Source organism: Phyllostomus hastatus, unplaced genomic scaffold (genome assembly GCF_019186645.2).
Source record: "Phyllostomus hastatus isolate PE091 unplaced genomic scaffold, TTU_PhHast_1.1 phas_contig_283, whole genome shotgun sequence".
NCBI lineage: Eukaryota > Metazoa > Chordata > Mammalia > Chiroptera > Phyllostomidae > Phyllostomus > Phyllostomus hastatus.
Window position 1 is genome coordinate 16,920,621 of NW_025333833.1, and position 19,949 is coordinate 16,940,569.

A 19,949-nucleotide genomic window follows, 5' to 3' on the forward strand; every position below is an offset into this window, starting at 1 on the left:
GTCAGAGTAACTGACGTCCTCCACCTGAAATTCCCACGCTGCTACCTAACCTGGGCAGGACGTCCGTTCGCCTTGGAGAAGGGGCGTCTCAGACACATGGTCAGCCCCGGTCTGGCCTGACTGCTCACCTCCAGGCAGCCCCTGGCTTCTTCCTGTCCAGTGAGGAGCAATTCTGCTTTCTGTCTTTTTGTCCAGAAAGGTTGTGTGGGGCAGCCTCCTGGGGAAAGGGAACCTTGAGGAGAGCTGAGTCTTGGCCCTCGGTGTGTGCTCTGCTGGCAACCCTTGTGTCGGGATAGGGGGTCATGCGGGGAGGGGCAGAGCGCCTTCCCAGCCCCATGGCCTACGGCTAACATGAAAGTCCCCAACCATAATAGTATTCTATTGCCGTGTAACAGTAGTGCTACAAACTTAGCCGCTTCCAACAATGCACGTTTATCATCTCACAGTTTCTGCAAGCGAGGAGTCTGGACACAGCTTAGCTGGGTCCCCTGCCAGGTGTCAGCTGTGATGTGCTGTCACCTGGAAGCTCGCCTTAGGGACGTCAGCTCACTCAAGCTGCTGGCAGTTCATTTCTTTGAGGTTACGGGACTGAGGGCCCTGGCTTCCTGCTGGGGAGAGGCCCCCGTCAGCCCCACACTGAGGGCGCCCATGGGGCCTCGTTATGTGCACCTCCCCGGCAGGGCTGAGTCGCTCATCCAACCAGACTGACTCAGCGCTGATGCAACACTGCCATCCAGTCTGCAGGCCCTACCCTGTTCGGTGGTTTCCCTGCTACGAAATATAAGAAGCTCTAGGTTCATCTTGTACATGCCCAAAGCTGGACTCAGCCCCTCCTCCAAGAATCCCCTATTAGTTCTGGGGGTAAATGGCATTTTAAGACCAGAGTCTGATCCTTAGCATCCATTTCTTAAAACTTAATTTGGTCCTTTTTGGTATGTATTTTAAAAATATGTACGAAAAATTTCATTAACTAGTGTATACATAGTGTACCTACTATGCGTCAGGCAGTTTCTGGGGAGAGGTGGGTTATCAATGAGCACAACTGATGCCGCCCAATTTCAGGACCCTAGAGAAGTAAATGAGGCCACTCTAGGGCTTTTGCTCAGCAAATCCTTGGGGACAGAGTGGCCCTGCAAGCGGCAGGTGGAAGAGCCTGGTCTCCCAGCTGGATCCCAAAGCTTGAATGTCTCGGTGTCTATTCGGCTGATGAGGAAGAGGTGTGTGAGTGCAGGATGATGCCAGGTAACGAAGGCAGGTGGCTCCTGTTGCCATGTCTACCAGCTCAGGTGGCCCCGGGGACCGAGGGCAGGCAGGAGGAACGCAGCTGAGCTGTCTAAGCAGCCTCCGTGGCGGCCCCCTCAGGTGTGGCACCTGGCTTGTACTAAACATGTAGGAGTCTCAGGGGCCGGCAGAGAGTGCTGGGCACAGCGACTGCCCCTACTCTGCCCCCTGCCCACCAGGCAAGGGGGCCGGGACCATTGAGTTGGCCCCAGTGAAAGAGGATGGAGGAAGCACGTGCAGGTAGGGGATAAAGCACCAGCAGAGCCTTGGGGCAGCTCACCGGGCAGTTCTGTGGACCACAGGGCTCAGGTCAGAGCACCTGGGGTGGGGTATATGCCCAGGGTTGACTCCACCTCTCAGAAGCCATGGGAACACGGCCCCAACCTCAGGCCCAGGCTCCTTCCTGTCCCATCAGCCTCCGACCCTGCCGCCATCACCAGGGCCACGGGCAATAGCTCTGGCCCTGGTGTAATGTGAAGGGCCACCCTTTAGAGTCTGCCAGTGTGGGCTCTGAAACTTTCAGCAATTACTCCCTGGGCCTCCATTTTCCCCTTGGCATGACAAGAACACCAAGAACACTGTCGTGAGACCGCTGTGAGAATTAGGTGGGTTGATGTGTCGGTCACCTTGCAGAGGGTTCAGCACAGGGCCCCGCGAAGGACAAGGCTCTTTCTCCTGCCATAGAGAAGCACCTGTGTGACTGGCATGGCTCTCTGTGTGAGGCTCATAAACTCAAACACCTCTAGAGCCAGACAGGTACCTCCCCTGTGTGAAGCAGCAGCTTTGAGACGATAGGAAGGAGACAAATTGGGGGGAGCATGCCAACGGCATCTGAGAGGTGGCTGCCAGCTTCACCCCATGTTGCATGTTTACACTTGGGTTTGCACAAGCAAACAAGGCCAGAGGGATGGTCTCCCCAAGACTCAGGGGGACCCTGAGGGGGAGTCGGAGCCTCCCTTGCTTCACAGAGTGCCCAGGCCAGGCCCTTAAGAAGGCACTTCTCCAGCCAGGCAGCAAAGCGTCTCTCCACACACACTGTCCAGGGCCCCAGGGTTTGGTCTGGGAGTTCGGTCGGAGGCCGAGATTCCTGGCAGGACAGGACGGGACCCTGGCTGGGCTCCTCTCCACGACCGGAAGCCTGCCCCTGGGTCGGGTCTGGGTCTGCTTCTGTGGCACCTTGCCCTGAGGGCTCCAGCAGAGTCCCATGGCGGGTAGAAGAATGAGGCAGCCTCTTCCCTGCCTCCTACCCTGGAGGTGGGGTCTGTGCTATTGGGGTGTCTTTGGGAGTGTCTGTATTTAGAGAGAGCCAAGGAGACTGGGGCAACAAGCTCTGTCTCTGGATGTGCCGGTGCAGAGACACGGAGAGACTGGGGACACCCAGATCTGAGACTGGCTGCTGTTTATTGAGGGGCTGTACTGAGCAGGACGCTGGGCAAGACGCTCTGCATATCTGTCTCCTCTAACCCTCACAGCTCCACCAGGAGGGTATTAGTAGTTCCAAATTACAGCTGAGGCTCAGAGAGGTTGGGACACAAAGCGGGGATCACACAGCAAACAAGTGTTAAGTCTACTTTTGAAGCTCAAGAGATGGGAGTCTGAAGAGCCCCCATTCTTCTTCGGGAAGGGCCCCTGCCTCCAGGCCCAGCCCCTGAGACGATGAGAATGTGTCTGTGCAGCTCATCCTGGACACCAGGGACTGATGGTTCCTGGGCTCCCCGGACTCAGGAGATGAACCCTAACATCTCTGTGCTGCCCCGGCCCTCACAAATCCACCTCCCCACCTCCCGGGGCCCCAGCGGGGGAGGGTCGGCATTTGTTCAGACAAGGAGACAGGGTTTTGTAAATTGCCGTGTGCTCAGCAAAGGCAAGATGATTGCAACTTATTTTCCCTCGTGGACATGATGACTCTGCTAATGAACTATGAGATTGGAGTCTGTGGTTAGTACCTTGTTGGTGACATCAAACCCCGGGGCAGAATCTACAAGAGTCGGTGGTGAGCGAATTCTACAGGAAAGGGGCACCAAGGTGCTGTCCAGCACAGAGCAGATGGTCAGTGAACCCTTATAAATGAATGAATGAGTGAATGGGCAATGCATTATGTCTCTTTCCTCGGTTCTCTTTAGTTTAATGTTTATATATTTTAAACAGAATAAGGCGAAGTGGGGAAGAGGGAAAGAAGAGAGAGCGAGGGAGCGGGGGCTTTAGCAAGCCAGCCCGGAGGAGGGTGAGCGTTCTCCCTTTCCTGCGGCCAGACACGGCGCTCCTTCACCTGGAGAAGGACGCGTGTGCCCTCTGAGTGGGAAGGGGCTGCCGGGAGAGAAGAGGTTTGAAGAGATGCAGGTCTGGCCTGTACCTGTGAATATCATGTCGGCGTAATGCCATCTCACCCGGGGTTCAGGCTGCACAGGACTTCTGCGGGACTCCAAAAACCCAGTGCGAGACCCAGTGGTTAGAAACTGACGGTCCCCGCCGTCTGGAAGGAAGCCAGCGAGGAGGAAGCCAGGGGAGCACCCCCACAGTGCAGCCTGACATCTGGGGTCAGGGCTCCTGTCCAATCTCCCTGCCGTGTTCGATCCAGCCCTGCACCAGTAGCTTCATAATTCCACATCTTCAATTTATTAATCAAACACCATCTGTGAGGCGCTGCCATGGGCCCCCCTGGTTTCTCTCCATCTGAATGGTTGCTGCATATTTAACTACGCTTCAGCGGCTTCTATTGATGCCAAATGAGAGAAAAACAACCACCACCGGCTCTCTCTAGTACAAGTTCACACTCAGCATGGATAATCACAAAGCCTCCGCAGGCCAACAAATCAAAACAAATTAGCAATCAACACAAACAGCCCTCTTTGAATGATGGCGTCGGGGGAGCCGGCAGCGGAGGGACCGAGAGGGCGGGGCATCCCCTCTCCGGGTCAGAGGCCTCACTGGAAAGTGCAGGGAAGCAGCCAGTCGTGTCGGGAGGGTGCACACACCGGTCATCTGTGGGTGTGTTCCCCAGCGTCGAGTCTGAAGTTCACGTCCTGCCTTGGCATTTTGTTGCAGTGGAGTCTTCTTTTTGCTGGCTTGGAACGTTGCCCCGGAAGATCTCATTTGCATAACTGTGTTCGTGTTTGAGGGTGAGGTAGTGAGACTGGTGATGCAGGACTGCACAGCTTTCTTCATTCCAGCAGCATGGTCAGTAGAAGATCCAAGAGTGAATGGCCTTTAGCTCTGAACATCTGACTCAGCGCCCCCCAGGGGAAGTTTGGCTGGGAAGTGTGGAGAGGGAGGAAGCAGGACATCACCTCCCCTGAGCCACTCCCGGCATTGCGCCTGCACGGGAGAGTGCTCCAGGCGTGCCTGCTGCATGAGGGGCTGTGTGGCTTGGTCACTGGCCCCTTCTCTTGCCACTCCGAGCAACTTTCCCAAGGGGAGGGCAGAGCCTTCCAGCCCCCTGCTCCCTTCCCACCAGCATGGAAAGGTCTTAGAATTTCTGCTCGTGGGGAAGAGCCAGGACGGCAGTGGGATACTCAGAGGTGAGGACTCACTGTCACCTGCCCCAAGTTGCTCCGACCTGACCTGGCCCTGTGGGTGGAAGCACTTGGGAACTACGGGCCAGAGGAGGTCAGCGTCAGCTCCTCAAAATGTGGGGGTCTCGCATCCCCAATGGCCCTCCCAATCTTTGGGACTGTGGTGCTGTGCACTGGTCAAGAGGAGTGTGTGACCCGGCCGCTGACACAGACCCCTGCTGGAGCAGACGGAGGCGGAAGGCCGGCAGATAGCCTAGCGGAACCAGCTGCAGAGCAAGCACAGACTGGCCTGTCACCCAGGGAAACATGGGGACACACAGGCAGGCAGGTGGGTAAGCTGAGTCAGTTTCACTTCTTCTTGGCTATGCTTTCAGGTCTAGACGTGCCCACAAGTCACTCCATCACCTGAGATCCGTTATAATGCAGCTTAGTGGCCAGTACAGTGCCCGGTGTCACTTGTGGCCATAGACATAGTAGTCTGAAGTGACATGGTGTCCAGAGCACAGAGACAGGCAGGAGGCCCAGGTGTGTGTGTGTGGATGCCAGCCAGCCACGGGAGGCTCCTGCACACTCCACAGGTCGCCCTGAATACCTCCGTCAACCACCACGGCCCAGGTCCGCGTTTCCTCTTGGCCCTGGATGGCTTCCCCAGCCTCGCCCCTCCTCCTGAGTGTCAGAACAGCTTTCTGCACTTGTGCTTGTCTGGAGGGAAGCAGAGAATTTCGGTTGGCAAAGAGGAGGACAAGGATATGTGAGGCAAGGGTGAAGACGCATCTTTCCAGGCCATTGCCCTCGGCCTGCAGAATCACCCCTCTCTCTCCTGGCGGAGGGAGGAGGTGGGAGGAGGGGAGCTCCAGCCAGGAACCATCCACCCAGCGGCTGGAAACACCTGCCCACAGCAGGTCCCTGAGGGCTCTGCAGAGGGTGTGGTGAGCGTCCTCTTACTCCCCGTTTGGGCCGCCCTGAGCGCAGCCCTGAGGACAGCCGAGGGAAGAAGGGGCCGAGATCGCCATCTGGACACAGGCCTCTGTGACCACCTGGGCCTTTTCAGGTGTCTGCCTCAGGTCCAGCAGCTCCCCCTGCAGATAATACAGCTGGAGGTGTAAGAGGCTTAGGTGGGTCTCCACGGCAACCGCAGATCAGGAGCTGGCCCCGCCCCGTTATCAGAGGAGCTGTGGTTCCAGCCTGCTGGGAGACAGGCACACTGCTCCACCACACCAGGCTGGATGCCCCCTCTGGTCAGAGCTGTTTTCTCTCAGCACAAACTCCAAGAGACGGAAAGAAAGGGAAGAGCGGGAGGCCGCAGCCAGCCACCAGAGAGAGATAGGAGGGAGACGTTTAGGATGTAGTTGTCTCTCTACCTTGCCCTCCCTTGGCTGCCGAACTTTCTGCTTGTCCCTGAAAAGATCCAGACACTCTCTCCTCCCAGACTGGGCAGCGGAAAGCAGGACTCTGCTGGACCTTTTACTGCAGCAGGGGCCGACCTCAGAGAGCCAGGTAAGAGGGTCAGCTCCCCAGGAGACAGTGGCTTCCACACCCAGAGAGCAGGCCGGGCTTTTAGAAGTTAGAGCAGGAGCCTGGCCAGTCTGGAGCCCAGAGGGGTGGCAGGCTGGGGCCTGCCCAATGAGCAGTCCGAGTCCAAGGCCCAGGTAGCCCCAGGGAGGCCCTGCCAGCTCTCAGCCGGTTCATGAGAGCATGTGGGCTCGCCGCATCCTCAGACTGGGGCCTGTCCTTGCTTTATAAACCCCTGGGGAGCCCCAGCTCTTGTCTGCTCTGGAGCCAGTGTGTCTGTCCGGGAGCACCCAGCCCCAGCATCTATCTCCCCTTCCGCTTCTATGCGGAGCATGCAGCAGGGGAAGGGAGGTCAACCCACATCAGAGAGTCTCTCACCGACCTGAGAGCTGTGACTTGAGCGCCTACAAAGCATGTGGTGTGGAGTCTTGGGACCAGGACACACGGGTGATGGGTGGACTCAGTTGCCCAGCCACAGAGCTTTCTGCGAATCCCCAGAGACACGCCCAGCACAGCAGGCCTGGACGGCGCGGTGCCGGCCGGGCTCCATGGAGAGGATGGAGTTGGGAGGAAAGTTGGGAGCTGTGGCTGCAGAGTTGGGGTAGAGTATCCTGGGGATCAGCCCCCTCCGACTGTGCTCTGCAGGACCCGGGCACTTGCCCCTCCTGGTTACACCTCTGCCTCAGAACGAGGAGGAATGCCATTCATTCATTCACTCATTCACCTAGGAACCACTTATCCAGTGCCTACCTCGTGCCAGCAGATTAAACAAATTCAGTGCTCGCCCTCTCAGAGCTCATAGCCGGGTGGGGAGAGAGGAAAACAACAGAAAAAGTGGGAAATGTGTTTGTTCCGATGCCACGATGACAGGCCCCACTGCCAGGCCCCGGCAGGCCGGTGGTTCTACCTCAGTCGGGGGCCTCGAGCGCCAGGCTGCAGGGAGTCGCTGATGTTCCAGGTGGGTCCTGAGAGATGAGTAGGTGCTGGTCAGGTGGGAAGAGGCCCACATGTCCGGCTGAGTCACCCTGGCTTGGTGAATGACTTTCGTTACTTTTCTGTGATGCCAAAGAAAAATAAGGTCAATTTGCCACCTGTGAACTTGGTTGGCCTTGGACCTTGGCCAAAACAGGGCTGGGAGGAAGGCCTATCAGAGAGGGAGCCCCTACTCTCTGCACCTGCTTCAAGGCCTCTGTGCAGACCCAGGGTCCAACTTCAGCAGAGCACCCTGCCTGCTTGGTGGGGCCGCAGGCTCCCTGGGACAGCCTGACGCAGGCGCTCAGGGTCCTGGGTTCGGTGCAGGCAGCCCCTCGCCCTGGCCTGCAACTCCCCAGCTGGGCTGTTAGAGCCCAGCTCAGAGCGGACCCTGGGTGGGACCCGCTTTGTACCAAGAGAGCAGTATCCTGGCCCGGACTGCACTGTCTCCCTCAGCTGGCGGGGCTGGTGGCCGCAGTACGCACCGGAGTGCTCCTCCTGCAAGGCAGTGGGGCCTTGCTTCCAACTCTGAGGGTCCAGCCCACACTGTACCCACTGCTGAGACAGCTTGGTCCCTGTCCCTGGTTCCCTTCCCACTGCGAACCATCTGGGACCAGGCTGTTCTTGCCCTTGAGCCACGGAGCTGGCTTCTCTAGCGTCTCCAAGTATCTAACAAGCCGCAGCTGGCGGTGGCTTCTCCCAGGGAGCCACAGAAAAGACGTTGTCCTCAGGGATGTTCAAAAATAGGCTGAAGGGAAGGCTGGGAGAGCGTGAGGGTGGAGGGGGTGATGGGGGGAGGGGTGGAGGGAGGAGGGGGAAGAGCAGAGAAGGGAAGAGACAGGGTTAGAGATGCCACAGGGCAGAGACTGGACAAGCGAGGGCTCTCCCCCTGGCTCTGGGTAAACTGAGGCTTCGCCCCGAGTCTCCCCTTCACAAGGAGCAGAGGGGATGCTCAGCTCCCCAGAAGCCAGAGCTGGGACAAGGCTGGGCACAGGGTTGGGGTCCAGCTCGTGCCAAGCCAGGGGGTCCCTTACTTTTTGAAAGCCTGTGGACTCATTCTCAGCAAAATGTTTCTCAATGTGTAAACCTTATAGGATGACAAAAGAAACCAGGTGTATTGAAATGCAACTATCGACCTGTTTTATAAAAACAACTTGAGATGTAGTTATACATGTGCCTCTCCATCAACACGTCAAACAAAATCGAGTCTCAGGTCTAACCCAACACATACCATGATTTCACAGTAATGATGAGCTTGCATGATATTTCAAGAAAGGTATTAAAGTGTCATAAAAATATCTGTGATCTTGCTGGAGATAAAGGCAGGGGAGTGATGATACTGTTGTGGTGTGTGGACCACACTTATAACTGGCGGAAACGCTGCATTTCAGTCAAAGTCAGTGGAAATAAAGGGGTTTTTCCCCGATCTGAGATCGTAAACATCCGACTTATCCCTGCGGGCCCCAGGGCAAGAATCCCTGCACTGAGGGGACGGACAGTCACAGGCCTTGTTAGTTCATTTGGCACCTACACAAACGCTACTTTATTTGATCTTCTCAGTAACGAGAAGTAGGTACCCTATCCCTCATCTTACAGACGGGGAAACTGAGGCTTGGAGCGATGAAGGGGACTTGGATACAGGCAGGGCATGGCAGGGAGGGGAAGGCTGTGGGAATTGAACTTAGGTTTTCCCCGCTGAAGCCTGCACCGGCCCCCTACCCCCCACCCCAATACCGGGTGCCTCGTCTGAGCCGGAGATCTACCAAGGGCAGAGTGGGCACGCCTTCACTGTTGTTGTAGCCACTTCACAGCTGTGCCCCTGCAGACAGGGGGACTGCGCCCCTGGGCACGCCCCTCAGTGGGTGGAGGTCGCCTGTCTGCTTGTTCCCACCGCTCCCTTGAATGTAGGCTCCTGGAGGGAGCCCAGCGAGGAGCTCGGTGACAGGCGCACAGTGACATCACCGCTCACAGTGACATCACCGCTCACAGTGACATCACCGCTCACAGTGACATCACCGCTCACAGTGACATCACTGCGCACAGTGACAGGCACGCTGCGCTCTCCCACCTGTGTCTGCAGAGTCGTGAGGGTCGGATCTCAGGCCTGGGCTTCAGGCCCTAGACCGTGGACCCGCCCCGAACCTCGGACCCGCCCCGCACACACCGCTGTGCGCTCCCTCAACACCCGCACCCGCTGGGAGAAAGGCCACTGTGCCCTGAACCAGCGTGACAGAAACCGAGGGCAGGGCACTGAGGAGCAAGCCAGGCCCGCCGGATGGAGTGAATTGAGAAGGAACCTGGTAGAGAGTGAGTTCTGAGCTAGACTTCTTCCAATGCTTAAATTATAAATATGCTCAAACACGCAGAAAAGTTGGAAGAATAGTACAGTGAACCCCCGTAAGTTACCCCTAGATTGCTCGATTGTTAGCCTTTTGCCTCATTTGCCCTGTGTGTGTGTGTGCGGTGTGTGTGTGCACGTGACTTGAGCATGGGCATTACAGACGTCAGGACCCTCTGGCGAGGACACGTCAGTGTCGCCTCCTGGGGCGGGGCGGGGGGCTCTCTGACAGACCCCCGTGACCACAGTGCCGTTTGTGTGCCCGAGGAAATCGGCGCTCATTGCCTCACCTCCAGCTCATCTTCCCGTTTCCCCGAATGTCCTACTTGTTTCTTAAACAAGGATTCATTCAATCCATGTTCACACCTCAGAGGCAGGTTGTGGGTGTCCTTGACTGAAGGGAAGCAGGAATTCGGCATGGGAAGGTTCCAGGGTCACCATGGTGCGTGCTCCCGTGGCCAGCACGAGCAGGAGTGGGAGGGGCCTCGAAGCTCACACTGGCGAGTTACCCTCTGCCCCGCGGGTTAACCCAGAACTGGGGAGGGCAGAATCCCAACGGTGCAGAACACGCAGCGAAGCCCACACTGTTCTGATGGAGCTTCTGGGTGTCTTTATCAGACCATGCCTGCTGTCACCCTCCTCCCCAGACACTCAGTCACAGTCAGGCTCACGTGGGTCTCAGCTGTGGGTCAGGCCCAGGGGAGGCCCTGGGATAAACCAGCCACCGCTGTGGTCTGGCTCGCCCCACCTCTCTGCCCTGCTCTCCCTCCCTGCATGGCCCCCTCCCTCCTTTGCCCATAAGAACTTAATCAGACCTGCTGAAGAGCCTCCTGGGAGAACAGCTGGCCCGAGAGACAGAAATAGTCGGCACAAATCCTGTCTCTGTGGAAGCCTCCAGCGCCAGCCAGGGTTGGAGGCGGAGAGAGTGGAGGGCTGGAGAGAGAAAACCCAGAACATGCCCCCGGCCCCGTGAGACCCCACCATCTGGCCTGAGAGACTGAGAGCCCACTGAACCCAGGACTCACGCAATCTGCCCACCCAGTCCCTGCCATCTGGCGTGATCGAGCACCTGCCTCGAGAGGCCAGCCCAGGTCAGCGCACAGGCCTCCAACCCCGGGGAGAGGCCCCACTCCTACACTCAGGCTTTCTTCTCGCTGGCAGTCACCTGCGGTGAGGGTTCTGGGAGACTAAGGACGCGCGTCCGTCCGGAGGTGACTTCCCCTCCAGATCAGGCCTCAGGTACCGAGACCTGGAAATCCCTTTCCAGACAACCACCTGCCCGCACCCAGAGGCCGAGCAGGTGTCCCCCTGGGGCCCAGCCTCCCGAGGGTGGAGGGTGTGGACAAGCCTGAGAGGACCGAAGAGGCAGCAGTTGGTGGGACTGTGGAGGCGCCTTGGCCGTGAAGGCTTTGGGGTCCCTCGCAGGTTTCCAAGGCCCCTCGAGGTCGGGACGAGAAGGGGGGACAGGCTGAGGGCCGGGAGCTGGGTCAACTCTTGCTGCCACGTGCCAGTGAAGAACTCTAAGGAGGCCAAGGCTCCTCAGTCTTAACCTGACCCTCCACGTTGTTATAAAAGTACATTAACAAGGAAGGAGTCATACATATTTTACTTAATAGTTTTTAGCTTAATCTTAAAGTTACAAATATTTAGAGGCAAGGTGTGACCCGGAGCAACTGGGCCCTGGCCAGGCCCGAGGTGGCCCTGGTGTGACTGTGGAGGCCAGCTCGTCACGGAGACAAAGGCGTCTCCAGGGGTTCCCACCGCCCCTTCCCTCTATGTTTCTCCCAGCCCCAGGGGGATCCTCTGTTGCCAAGTCACCCCCTCGCTGCCTCCTTTCAGTTCAAATGCAAATCTAGACTAAGGAGAAAAAAAGGCCTTTTAAGGGGATCATGCCTGACCTAAATATGTGTCCCTCAAAATGCTTGACCTAAATATGGATCCTAGTAAGGGGGAGAAATGTTGGAGTGTGAAGGGACTCTCTAGGTAGACTTCTAGCCCAGCCACACACACACACACACACACACACACACACACACACACACACACGCTGGGGGCCAGACCCTCCGCTGGGCGCTGGGTCGTGGGTAGGGTGATGCACAGCCCTAGTTTCTCACTCCGTCGGGAGAGGGAAGAGGGCGCATAGGCGCCCCCAGTTTGCTGGGACTGTGCTCTGATGGGGTGAGCAGCCTGGGAGCAGAGAGACAGGCACCGGAAGCTGATCAGGGAGCGGCAGGAAGTCTGCTGAGGGGACCGGGAGTATGAGTTAGAGGCTGAGGTAGGACTTATTCAGGCACTGAGGAGACGGCAAGTGTTCTAGGGACATGCAGAGGCCTCCAGGCAAGAGGAGGCGGAGCTCATTGAGGGAGGGAGTTGGGAATGGGAGCTGGGGGGGAGCTGCTGGGGGAGGACTGGGACAAAGTGGGTGGTCGGTGGCTCTTGTTTAGGGCGTCAGCTTCGCCACTGAAGACAACAAGAGCCACGTGATGAGTGGCCCTGAATCCACTTGAAGGGGTCTTGAGGACAATCGGAAACCATGTCTTTAAGCATCTCAGGGCTTAAGTACGGGATGACGTAAAGACCTTTGCAGGCCTCAGATGTGTGGGGGCCCCACTCCATGCCACATGGAGCATCATAAAATGAATCAACACCAGAATTATTTGTAAATGAAACATTGGAAAGGAGTTTCGTAACTCTGATGTGGAATTATTATTAAATTTGTTTTTGCACACTTTTATTTGTATTTTGAAACCAGTGAAATGTTTTTCCCATATATATTTGCTCTAACAAGATTACACTTAGGAAAACGGAGCTGCAGTTACTGCGGAATGGGCTTCAGTTCCGAGATGGAAAAGCCCCGCGGTCGGTCGCGCAACAGCACATGCACAGTTAGCACTGCTGTGCCGCACGCTCAAAATGCTTAGGGTGGGAAGTTTTATGTTATTTTTTATCACAATAAAAAATAAAGATCGGATGACGTGTGACAGGAACCCAATGAACAAAACAAACAAATGAGCAAAATAGAACCAGAAGCATGGAAACAAGGACCAGACTGACAGCGACCAGAGAGGGCCGGGGGAGGGGGAGGGGATAAGGGAGGAAAGAAGGGGAAGGGCCTAGGTAAAGAACAAGAATAAATGGTGGACGTGGACAACAGGGTGGGGGCTGACTGTGGGATGGGGGGTGGGTGGGGCTGGAGAGAGCAACGGGGGAAAATTGGGACAACTGTAATAGAACAACAATACATTTTTTTAAAAAAAGATCAGATGAGAGGATTAGTTTTGAGCTGCCAGTTAGGAGGCAGCAGCTATAATATTTGTGGCAGATGGTCAAGACTTGAGCTAACAGAAGGAAAGAAGACAGTGAACAGATTTGGGAGGCTCATAATATTTAAATTTAGGAGAAAAAACAGGGATTGGACATAGAATTTGCCAGTGAGGCATAGGGACAAGACCAGGTGGGTGCATCAGTTTGGGCAAGTAGGTTATGCCCACCACCGAGGCAGGACCCAGGAGAACCTGCAGGCAGTGGGGAGAGAGATGGGGAGTTTAGGTGAAGGTGCAAGTGGAACCTTGATCTGGAGCTCAGGAGACAACGGGATTAAGGATTTTGACTTGGTAACTATGGACACTGAGTTGTAATTGGAAATGTGTGGAAGGAGGAGAATGATGAAGATGAGGGGACCGCTTTAGAAAGGGCCCCAGGGAACAGCCGCAGCTCACAGAAGGCCAGGGAAAGGGTGCCCCCACCGGTGTGGAGAGGGTCTCCAGGGGTTACACCAGGGCAGGGGGCAGACCCAGGGAGGGGGGAGGCCAAGGAGGGTGGTCTGGCGGCAACCATGGAGACAGCAGCTCCACAGGGAAGAGTGGTCTGTGCGGTTGCGTCGGGAGGCCTCGCGGGTCAGGACTTGGGCTGACGAGGAAGGTGTGACAGGCCGCTGCAGTGCTCCTGCCTCCTGGTGCACCGCCGGCTGTAGTAAGAGGCCGTTCAAGAGCATCGCATCTTTCTGCCTTAGACCTCACCAGTCTCCTCCTCCTTCAGTCGTCTTCCAGGCTGGTGAGCTCAAGGTTGGGGGCCCACATTCGAGCGCCAGTGGCAGTGTGTCCTCGTGGTACTGAGGGGCACCCTGGGGTGTTGAGGTTGAGAGAAGTCAGTCAAAGAAGCATTCCTGGGAACCAGGGTCGAGGCCAGCTTTGGAGACGTCTCAGGGTGAGGCTCAGTGGGGAGGAGAGATGGGTATCATTCCGGCAGAGGGATCCCACGTGTCCTTCGGCCCCACAACTCTCAGACCCGTGTCTCATCCTCAGGTGATATTTTCAGAAAAGTTACAACTACCACTCCCCTAAAGTCCACCGTGAGGACAGAACAGCAGAAACTCAGCTCCGTTATGGGCACACAGACTGAGGGGCTGCGCGGGCCGTCCTCAGGTCTCCACGGGCTCTTGGGGGTTATCTGAGTGATGGGAGAGTGCAAGGCCGGGAGTCCAGAGGAGAGAGTGTCTTTCCCGTGACCTCTGACACATGCCCTCCTGTTCAGGGTAGGTCAGATCTGTGGGACTGGCTCCTTGAAGCATCCATAGTGACTTAAGCATCATTTGTTCATTCCTCTATTTGGTTGTTCATTTCTTCCTTCATGCGTCAGTCACCCGTTCACTTGTCCAACATTCACTGAGCACCGCTGCACTCTGCACCCGGCTCCAGGGGTGTGGAGGGCGTAAGGCGCCATCCCTGCACACAGGTGACACGCAGGTCCGAGGGAGGGGGACAGTCGCGCTCCACGAAGTGCTCCTGGTGCTGTGAAACGTCCGTGCACAGCGAAGTCCGGGGATGGGCTGGGGAGTTGTTACAGCTCCCTGTGGGGCGGGAGGGTCAGGAAGGGCTTCAGAGGGGAGTGGACCCTGGAAATCTGTGTCTAGGCAGACGGGGGACACTGACGAAGGCCTGAAGCTGTGAACTGGGCCAGCGAGGCCGCTCGCCCCTGCGGGCACTACTGACCCATGCGTATCTGGAGTACCCTGCAGTGGGGTCGAATGAACACCCGGAATGAGACCTTTTGGTGTTAGGTGTGCACCTGACCCAGGTACTTTTAAAAACACAAGCACCCCAGGAAACACAGTACCTTCAGTTGCAAGGACTCCCTTTGCCTGCAGTGATCGAAGCCCTTGGCCTTGGGCCCAGGCTCCCGGTGCTCAGGACAGAAGCCAGCCCGCCTCCACACCCTGCTTCCCCATGCTGCGGCCCAGCCTCAGCCCTCTGAACACAGGGAGTGGATAAGAACTGTGAAGAAAAGGCCCTAACTGCTCCCCACACCAGGAGCAGGGCTCGAGGGTGGGTGTTTCCCTCCCAACCTCCCAGAAGGACTCAGGATGGAATCTGAGGCCCCATCGGTGACAGGCTCGGGCCGAGTGGAGGATCAGAGCTTTTCGAGTTCCTAGTTTTGATGATTGCTATGGCAATTGGTTGCTCAGGTCTCTGTGGGTTAAGTCAAAAGTTTGGTTTGCGCCCCTCCGGAGGGCTGCTCCCACCCCTAATGATTCCCCATCGGTGCCTGGTTCTCCAGCCCTAACAGGCCGTTTCTCCGGGCTGTGCATTGCTGCTGCAGGGTGGTGGGAGGGCGGCCCGGAGACGTGCGTGTCCTCGGGAGGTGACACAGGCCTCACGACCACGCCGTGGAGACCGCGCTCAGTGGGTCTCTTCCCTCTGGTCGGGAGAGTCTAGGCAGGAAGACGACCAATGGTTCGTGAAGGGGGAGCCCCCTGGAGGGGAGAGGAGTAGAAAGGGGAGGTGGGCCATCTGGAAGATCCACTTCAGGTTTGAGACCAGGAATGGCACTGGCCTTCACTGTTGTCAGAGGCACAAACCCTGACAGGCAGCGGGGTGCACCTGAGACGGCTGCTCATCTGCCCATTCGTCTGCTCATCCGCTCATTCGTCCGCTCATCCATCCTCCATTCATTCACCCAGTTGGTCAGTCAATCAGTCAGTCAGTTAGTCGGTCACCAAGCCTGTGTTGAGCAGGACTCTGCGGGAATATGCCGACGAGTTAGGTCCCTGTTCTCACCCCTGACACTCCCTGCACCCCAGGTGTGGGTCCTCCACCTGGGACACCCTCTCCATCCGTCCACGTGTCTGGTGCCTGCACTCACCCCTCAGCCTGCTCTCTCCCACAAGGCCTTCCGTGGTCCCTTTCACCGTCTAGCCATTCCTCCCCTCACCCCATCAGTACCGACTGTGCGCTTCGCCAGTCCCATTTGCTCCTTTTCACGGGTGTTATGGTTTTTACTCCTCACATCCGGTGCCATGGGTGAGCTGGGCCCCCGACATGCCTTCCCACGTGTGTTCCTCCGCAGAGGTCCACCCCGTGCTTGGTCAGGGCTTCTGAGTGAATGAGTGGTGAGTAAGGGAATCAGTAAATGGAGGGCAAGTTGCGCCTTTTTCAGGATGATGTCGACCCTGTGTAATCCTAAGCTTCCTTCAGCAACAGGCCAGGAAATTGAGAAACTTAGGGTGTTTTCCTGCTAGGTTGGCATAGGATGTAGGCATCTGAGCTGTGAATGTGTATCCTCTCTCCCCCTTAAATCACAGGGGTAAGATTGTGCTCAGCCACACGCAGTAGGTTTCCTTCCTTATCTGGAGTTTGCAGCGGTTTGGGAGGCAGTTTCTCTGGGCTTAGGCATCTGGATGTTCTGGGGATTGTTACAACCATGAGTCTGTCTCAGTTTTATGTGGTGCTTAGAACATCCCCAGTTTGTTCACAGCTGTTCCTCACAACAGCCCTATCCTGTCTTACAGAATCAGAAATGACTGCTCAGGGAGGTTAAGCGACAGCTGTGAGAACGAGCAGGTCTTCCTACTTGGGGCCCAGCTCTCCTCCCTGCTCCTTGTTCCCCCACCGTGACCGACAGAGGGGCCCAGAGAAGACACCGCACTCTGCCCGGTCTCAGCGGGGCCTGGGGGGCCATGTCCCTCATTCCGTGGCTCCGGTGGAGTGAGGCCCTGCCCCGGCCTTCGTCCCGGAGTCCAGCCGAGATGGTGCTGGACACGCTCATGATGGAGCTGCTGGGACAGATGCGGGAGGCTGAGAGGCAGCAGCGGGAGCGCAGCAACGCGGTCAGGAAGATCTGCACCGGAGTGGACTACAGCTGGCTGGCCAGCACGCCCCGGGCCACCTATGACCTCAGCCCCGGTGAGCGGCTGCAGCTGGAGGATGTCTGCGCCAAGATCCACCCGTCCTACTGTGGGCCCGCCATCCTCAGGTAACAGGTAACCCCTGGCCCCTGGCATGGGGCCAGCTGTGGGGCCGCAGGCTCCAGGGAGGGTGGGTGCGGGGGCAGGACCTGAGGTACCACAACTGGAGCCAGGGGGCCTGGGTGACCCGGTCATGTTAGAAGGGGCCAGGCAGGAGGATTCTGAAAGAGGGTGGGACATCAGACAGGCGTGGCTCCTGGATCCAGGCTCGTGAGCTCTGATAGGCCAGAACCCCAGGCCTTTGACCCTTCCGCTCCCCCAGTCCTGACTGCAGTCATCCTGGGCTTTTGCAAGCCGGCGCCCTCCCTGCTGGTTCGTCTTCCCTGTTACCTTCTCAGGGAGGTTTCCCAAGTAACAGTGATCCTGTTTCACCCTAGCTCTCCTAACTATGTGTGTGCGTGCGTGTGTGTGTGTGTGTGTGTGTGTGTGTGTGAGAATGGTGCAGAGCCCTCGGGCACTGAACATTAAGAGCTGGGCTACAGTGGTGTCCCTGAACATAAATGTAACTTGATAGACCCACGGCCGGCACAGTCCCGTGTCAGATGGATTCAAGGTCGGAGAAGCCAAGCCCAGCAACCGAAACTGCTTCACAAGTAACGCAGGTTCTTCACTTGTGTTTCCCAGACATGTGTGAAGAAAGGCAGATCCACGATAAAACATCTTAAAATCCCCTTAGTCCTCCAAACCTCTCACCCGTCTTTAACCAACGTATGTGTCTGCTGTACCCCTTTTCTTGGGAAAGTTCCTTAAAAACGCCCCTCCAGTCTGTCTACACACTTTCGGACTCTGCCGTCTTCCTAAGCTCCCTCCTGCTTCTTCCTCTGGGCTGGGAACCCTCCCCTTTCCTACTGTTCTCACTCTGCACCATGGAATTCCCCCTACCCCACCCCATGTATCTAGTTCCACCCCGGACAGGGGTGGGGGGTTGAGTCACGGCAGACCACACCTCATAAGTGACGGGAAGCTGGGGACGTACATATGGTAATGATTGTCCGGTCACATTTCGGGCCTCCTGTCGCTGCTGAGAATCTGGAGTGGAGCCGACTCTCAGCGTGGTGGAAGGGCCCGGCAGTAGAGGGGCGTGGCAACTACCATTCGCTCTTGAGCACCGGGAAAGGGAAAGACCTTTTAGGCAGAGGAAACCACGTGGGAAACCGCAGGGAGCCAGAGAACCTGGGGCTGGGGGATACACGTGATTCTTCCTGGCTGGAGCCCAGACAGGGGACAGCGGGGGACCTGGTGTGCATGGCCAAACAGCTCTGGGAGCTGTGGAAGGGAAGTCTCAGGGCGGTGACCTAATCAGAGAGACGGCTCTGGCCAGTGGGCGAGCCTGGAGGCCGAGAGTGAGCCTGAAACCTCACACCCCTGGGAGGAGAGGTCAGCGGGCTCCCCCTACTACACTGATGCAGTACCCCGAGGTGAGAACCAGGAGTTTTTCATGTGTCAGCGATTTAAACCTCGCAAAGAGGTGGCTATGCCCCAGTGTACAGATGAGGAAGCTGAGGCTCATGGAGGCCAGACTGGCAGAGCTGGGATTTGAACTCAGGGTGGGCTGAAGCAGTGAGGAGGCAGGATGGCTCCTGATTCGTTTCAGGAGAAGTGGGGAACTGGAGGACTTGGGACTGGACCTCAGGGGCGCACAGGGAAGCCCCTGGGGCCACGTGCCACAGCCACGTGACCACCCACCCGCGCAGGTTCAGGCAGCTGATGGCCGAGCAGGAGCCCGAGGTGCAGGAGGTGTCCCGGCTGTTCCACTCCGTGCTGCAGGAGGTGCTGGACAGGATGAAGCAGGAGGAGGAGGCCCACAAGCTGACTCGGCAGTGGAGCCTGCGGCCCCGCGGCAGGACCCGTGCGCGCATCTCCCCCTTCGCCAGCGACATCCGCACCATCTCTGAGGACGTGGAGCGGGACGCGCGGCCACCGCCCCGGACTTGGAGCATGCCCGAGTTCCGGGCGCCCAAAGAGGACTGACCCGTCTGCCCCTGCCCGGCTCGGGAGCAGAGCCACCTGTGGGAGGGCATGGAAGACCTGTGACCACCCAGGTCTTGGAACCTCCCCACCAGCTCCTGGCCAGGGGGCCAGAGGCAGCCCCTCCCTACCCCACCCCGCCCCCCTCCCACCCTCTCCCTCTCCCACTGGGCATGGGCCCAGACCAGCGCTTGGAGCTGCAGCAGGGTCCCCGCCCTACCCGAGCCAGTCACCAGTCGCTGCAGCAGCCCCTCCCAGCCTTGCAGAGACTCGGCCTTGGCAGACAGTCCACAGCCCATCCTGTCTCTGCTTCTGCCTGGAAGGGGCAGAGTTGCCCTGACTTTTTGCCAAGACCTGGGTCCTCATCCCAGCTTCGGAGTTGTCCCGTTCACCCCATCCCCCTGGGTAACAATGAGGACCTGTTGGGGGGTGTCCATTCTCTGCTGGTGACTGGCTGGTCCCACCACTGCAGGTGGGTCACAGCCTCGTGAGTCAGCAGAGCTGGAAGGGGCCACAGAGGTCACAGGTCCACTCTGCTGGCCAGTGAAGGAGAAAACTGAGGCTCAGAGAGGGCTGGGCTCCTTCCTCCTTAAACGGCACCCAGATCCCCACAGGTAGCGAGAATGTTCCTGTATGCGGTCTCCGTCCCCGAGTCCTTGAGTCCTGGGCTATGATGGGACAGGTCCAAGGACTACGTCCACACCTGCCTGTGTCTGACCTTTATCTTACCTTGGCATTGCATCTGAGCTGCTCCCCAAGAAAGGTAGCTGGGGCGGAGGTAGATTGCCATTGCCCCACCCCTTGGTGCCATCACCTGGGAGGCTGCCAGTCCCCAGCAGCTTCTTCCAGACGCCCCCCAACTCTCTGCTTTGGGGAGCCCGGGTCTTTGGTTCTGGACCCTTCTGAACCCAAGCACGCCTGCTCTTGGCTTTCCCCAGGGAAGGCAGCGCCCAAACCCCTCATCTGACGTCGAGGCACCTGCAATGTTTCAGAAGAGCCTCCCCACAGGTTAGACCTTGGCAATAGGCATGTGGGTTCTCCACGGGGTGGATCACCCACAGCGAAGAGGACGGCCAGGTGGCCTCCCCACACTCCGGGCTGAAGTGGGGGGTGGGGGATGGGT

The 19,949-nt window shown here is 57.7% G+C and overlaps 1 protein-coding gene across 2 annotated transcripts; it reads left to right on the forward strand.

Moving 5' to 3' along the window:
- Nucleotides 1-5,988: 5,988 nt before the first annotated feature.
- Nucleotides 5,989-19,949, forward strand: RD3 (RD3 regulator of GUCY2D). 2 transcript variants are annotated; one of them, XM_045838679.1, is made up of 3 exons: nt 5,989-6,290; nt 16,403-16,866; nt 18,553-19,949. In XM_045838679.1, the coding sequence occupies exons 2-3, from the start codon at nt 16,571-16,573 to the stop codon at nt 18,827-18,829; spliced, it is 573 nt and encodes a 190-aa protein (XP_045694635.1). In that variant the 5' UTR covers nt 5,989-6,290; nt 16,403-16,570; the 3' UTR covers nt 18,830-19,949. The 2 variants fall into 2 exon arrangements, with proteins under 2 accessions (XP_045694635.1, XP_045694636.1); XM_045838680.1 differs by lacking the exon at nt 5,989-6,290 and adding an exon at nt 10,515-10,854.

Bases quoted from the DNA above. Each gene is read 5' to 3' on its own strand.
- RD3 (XM_045838679.1), top strand. From the start codon at position 16,571: ATGTCCCTCATTCCGTGGCTCCGGTGGAGTGAGGCCCTGCCCCGGCCT. The intron at 16,867-18,552 runs GTAACAGGTAAC...CCACCCGCGCAG, and splicing joins TGTGGGCCCGCCATCCTCAG to GTTCAGGCAGCTGATGGCCG.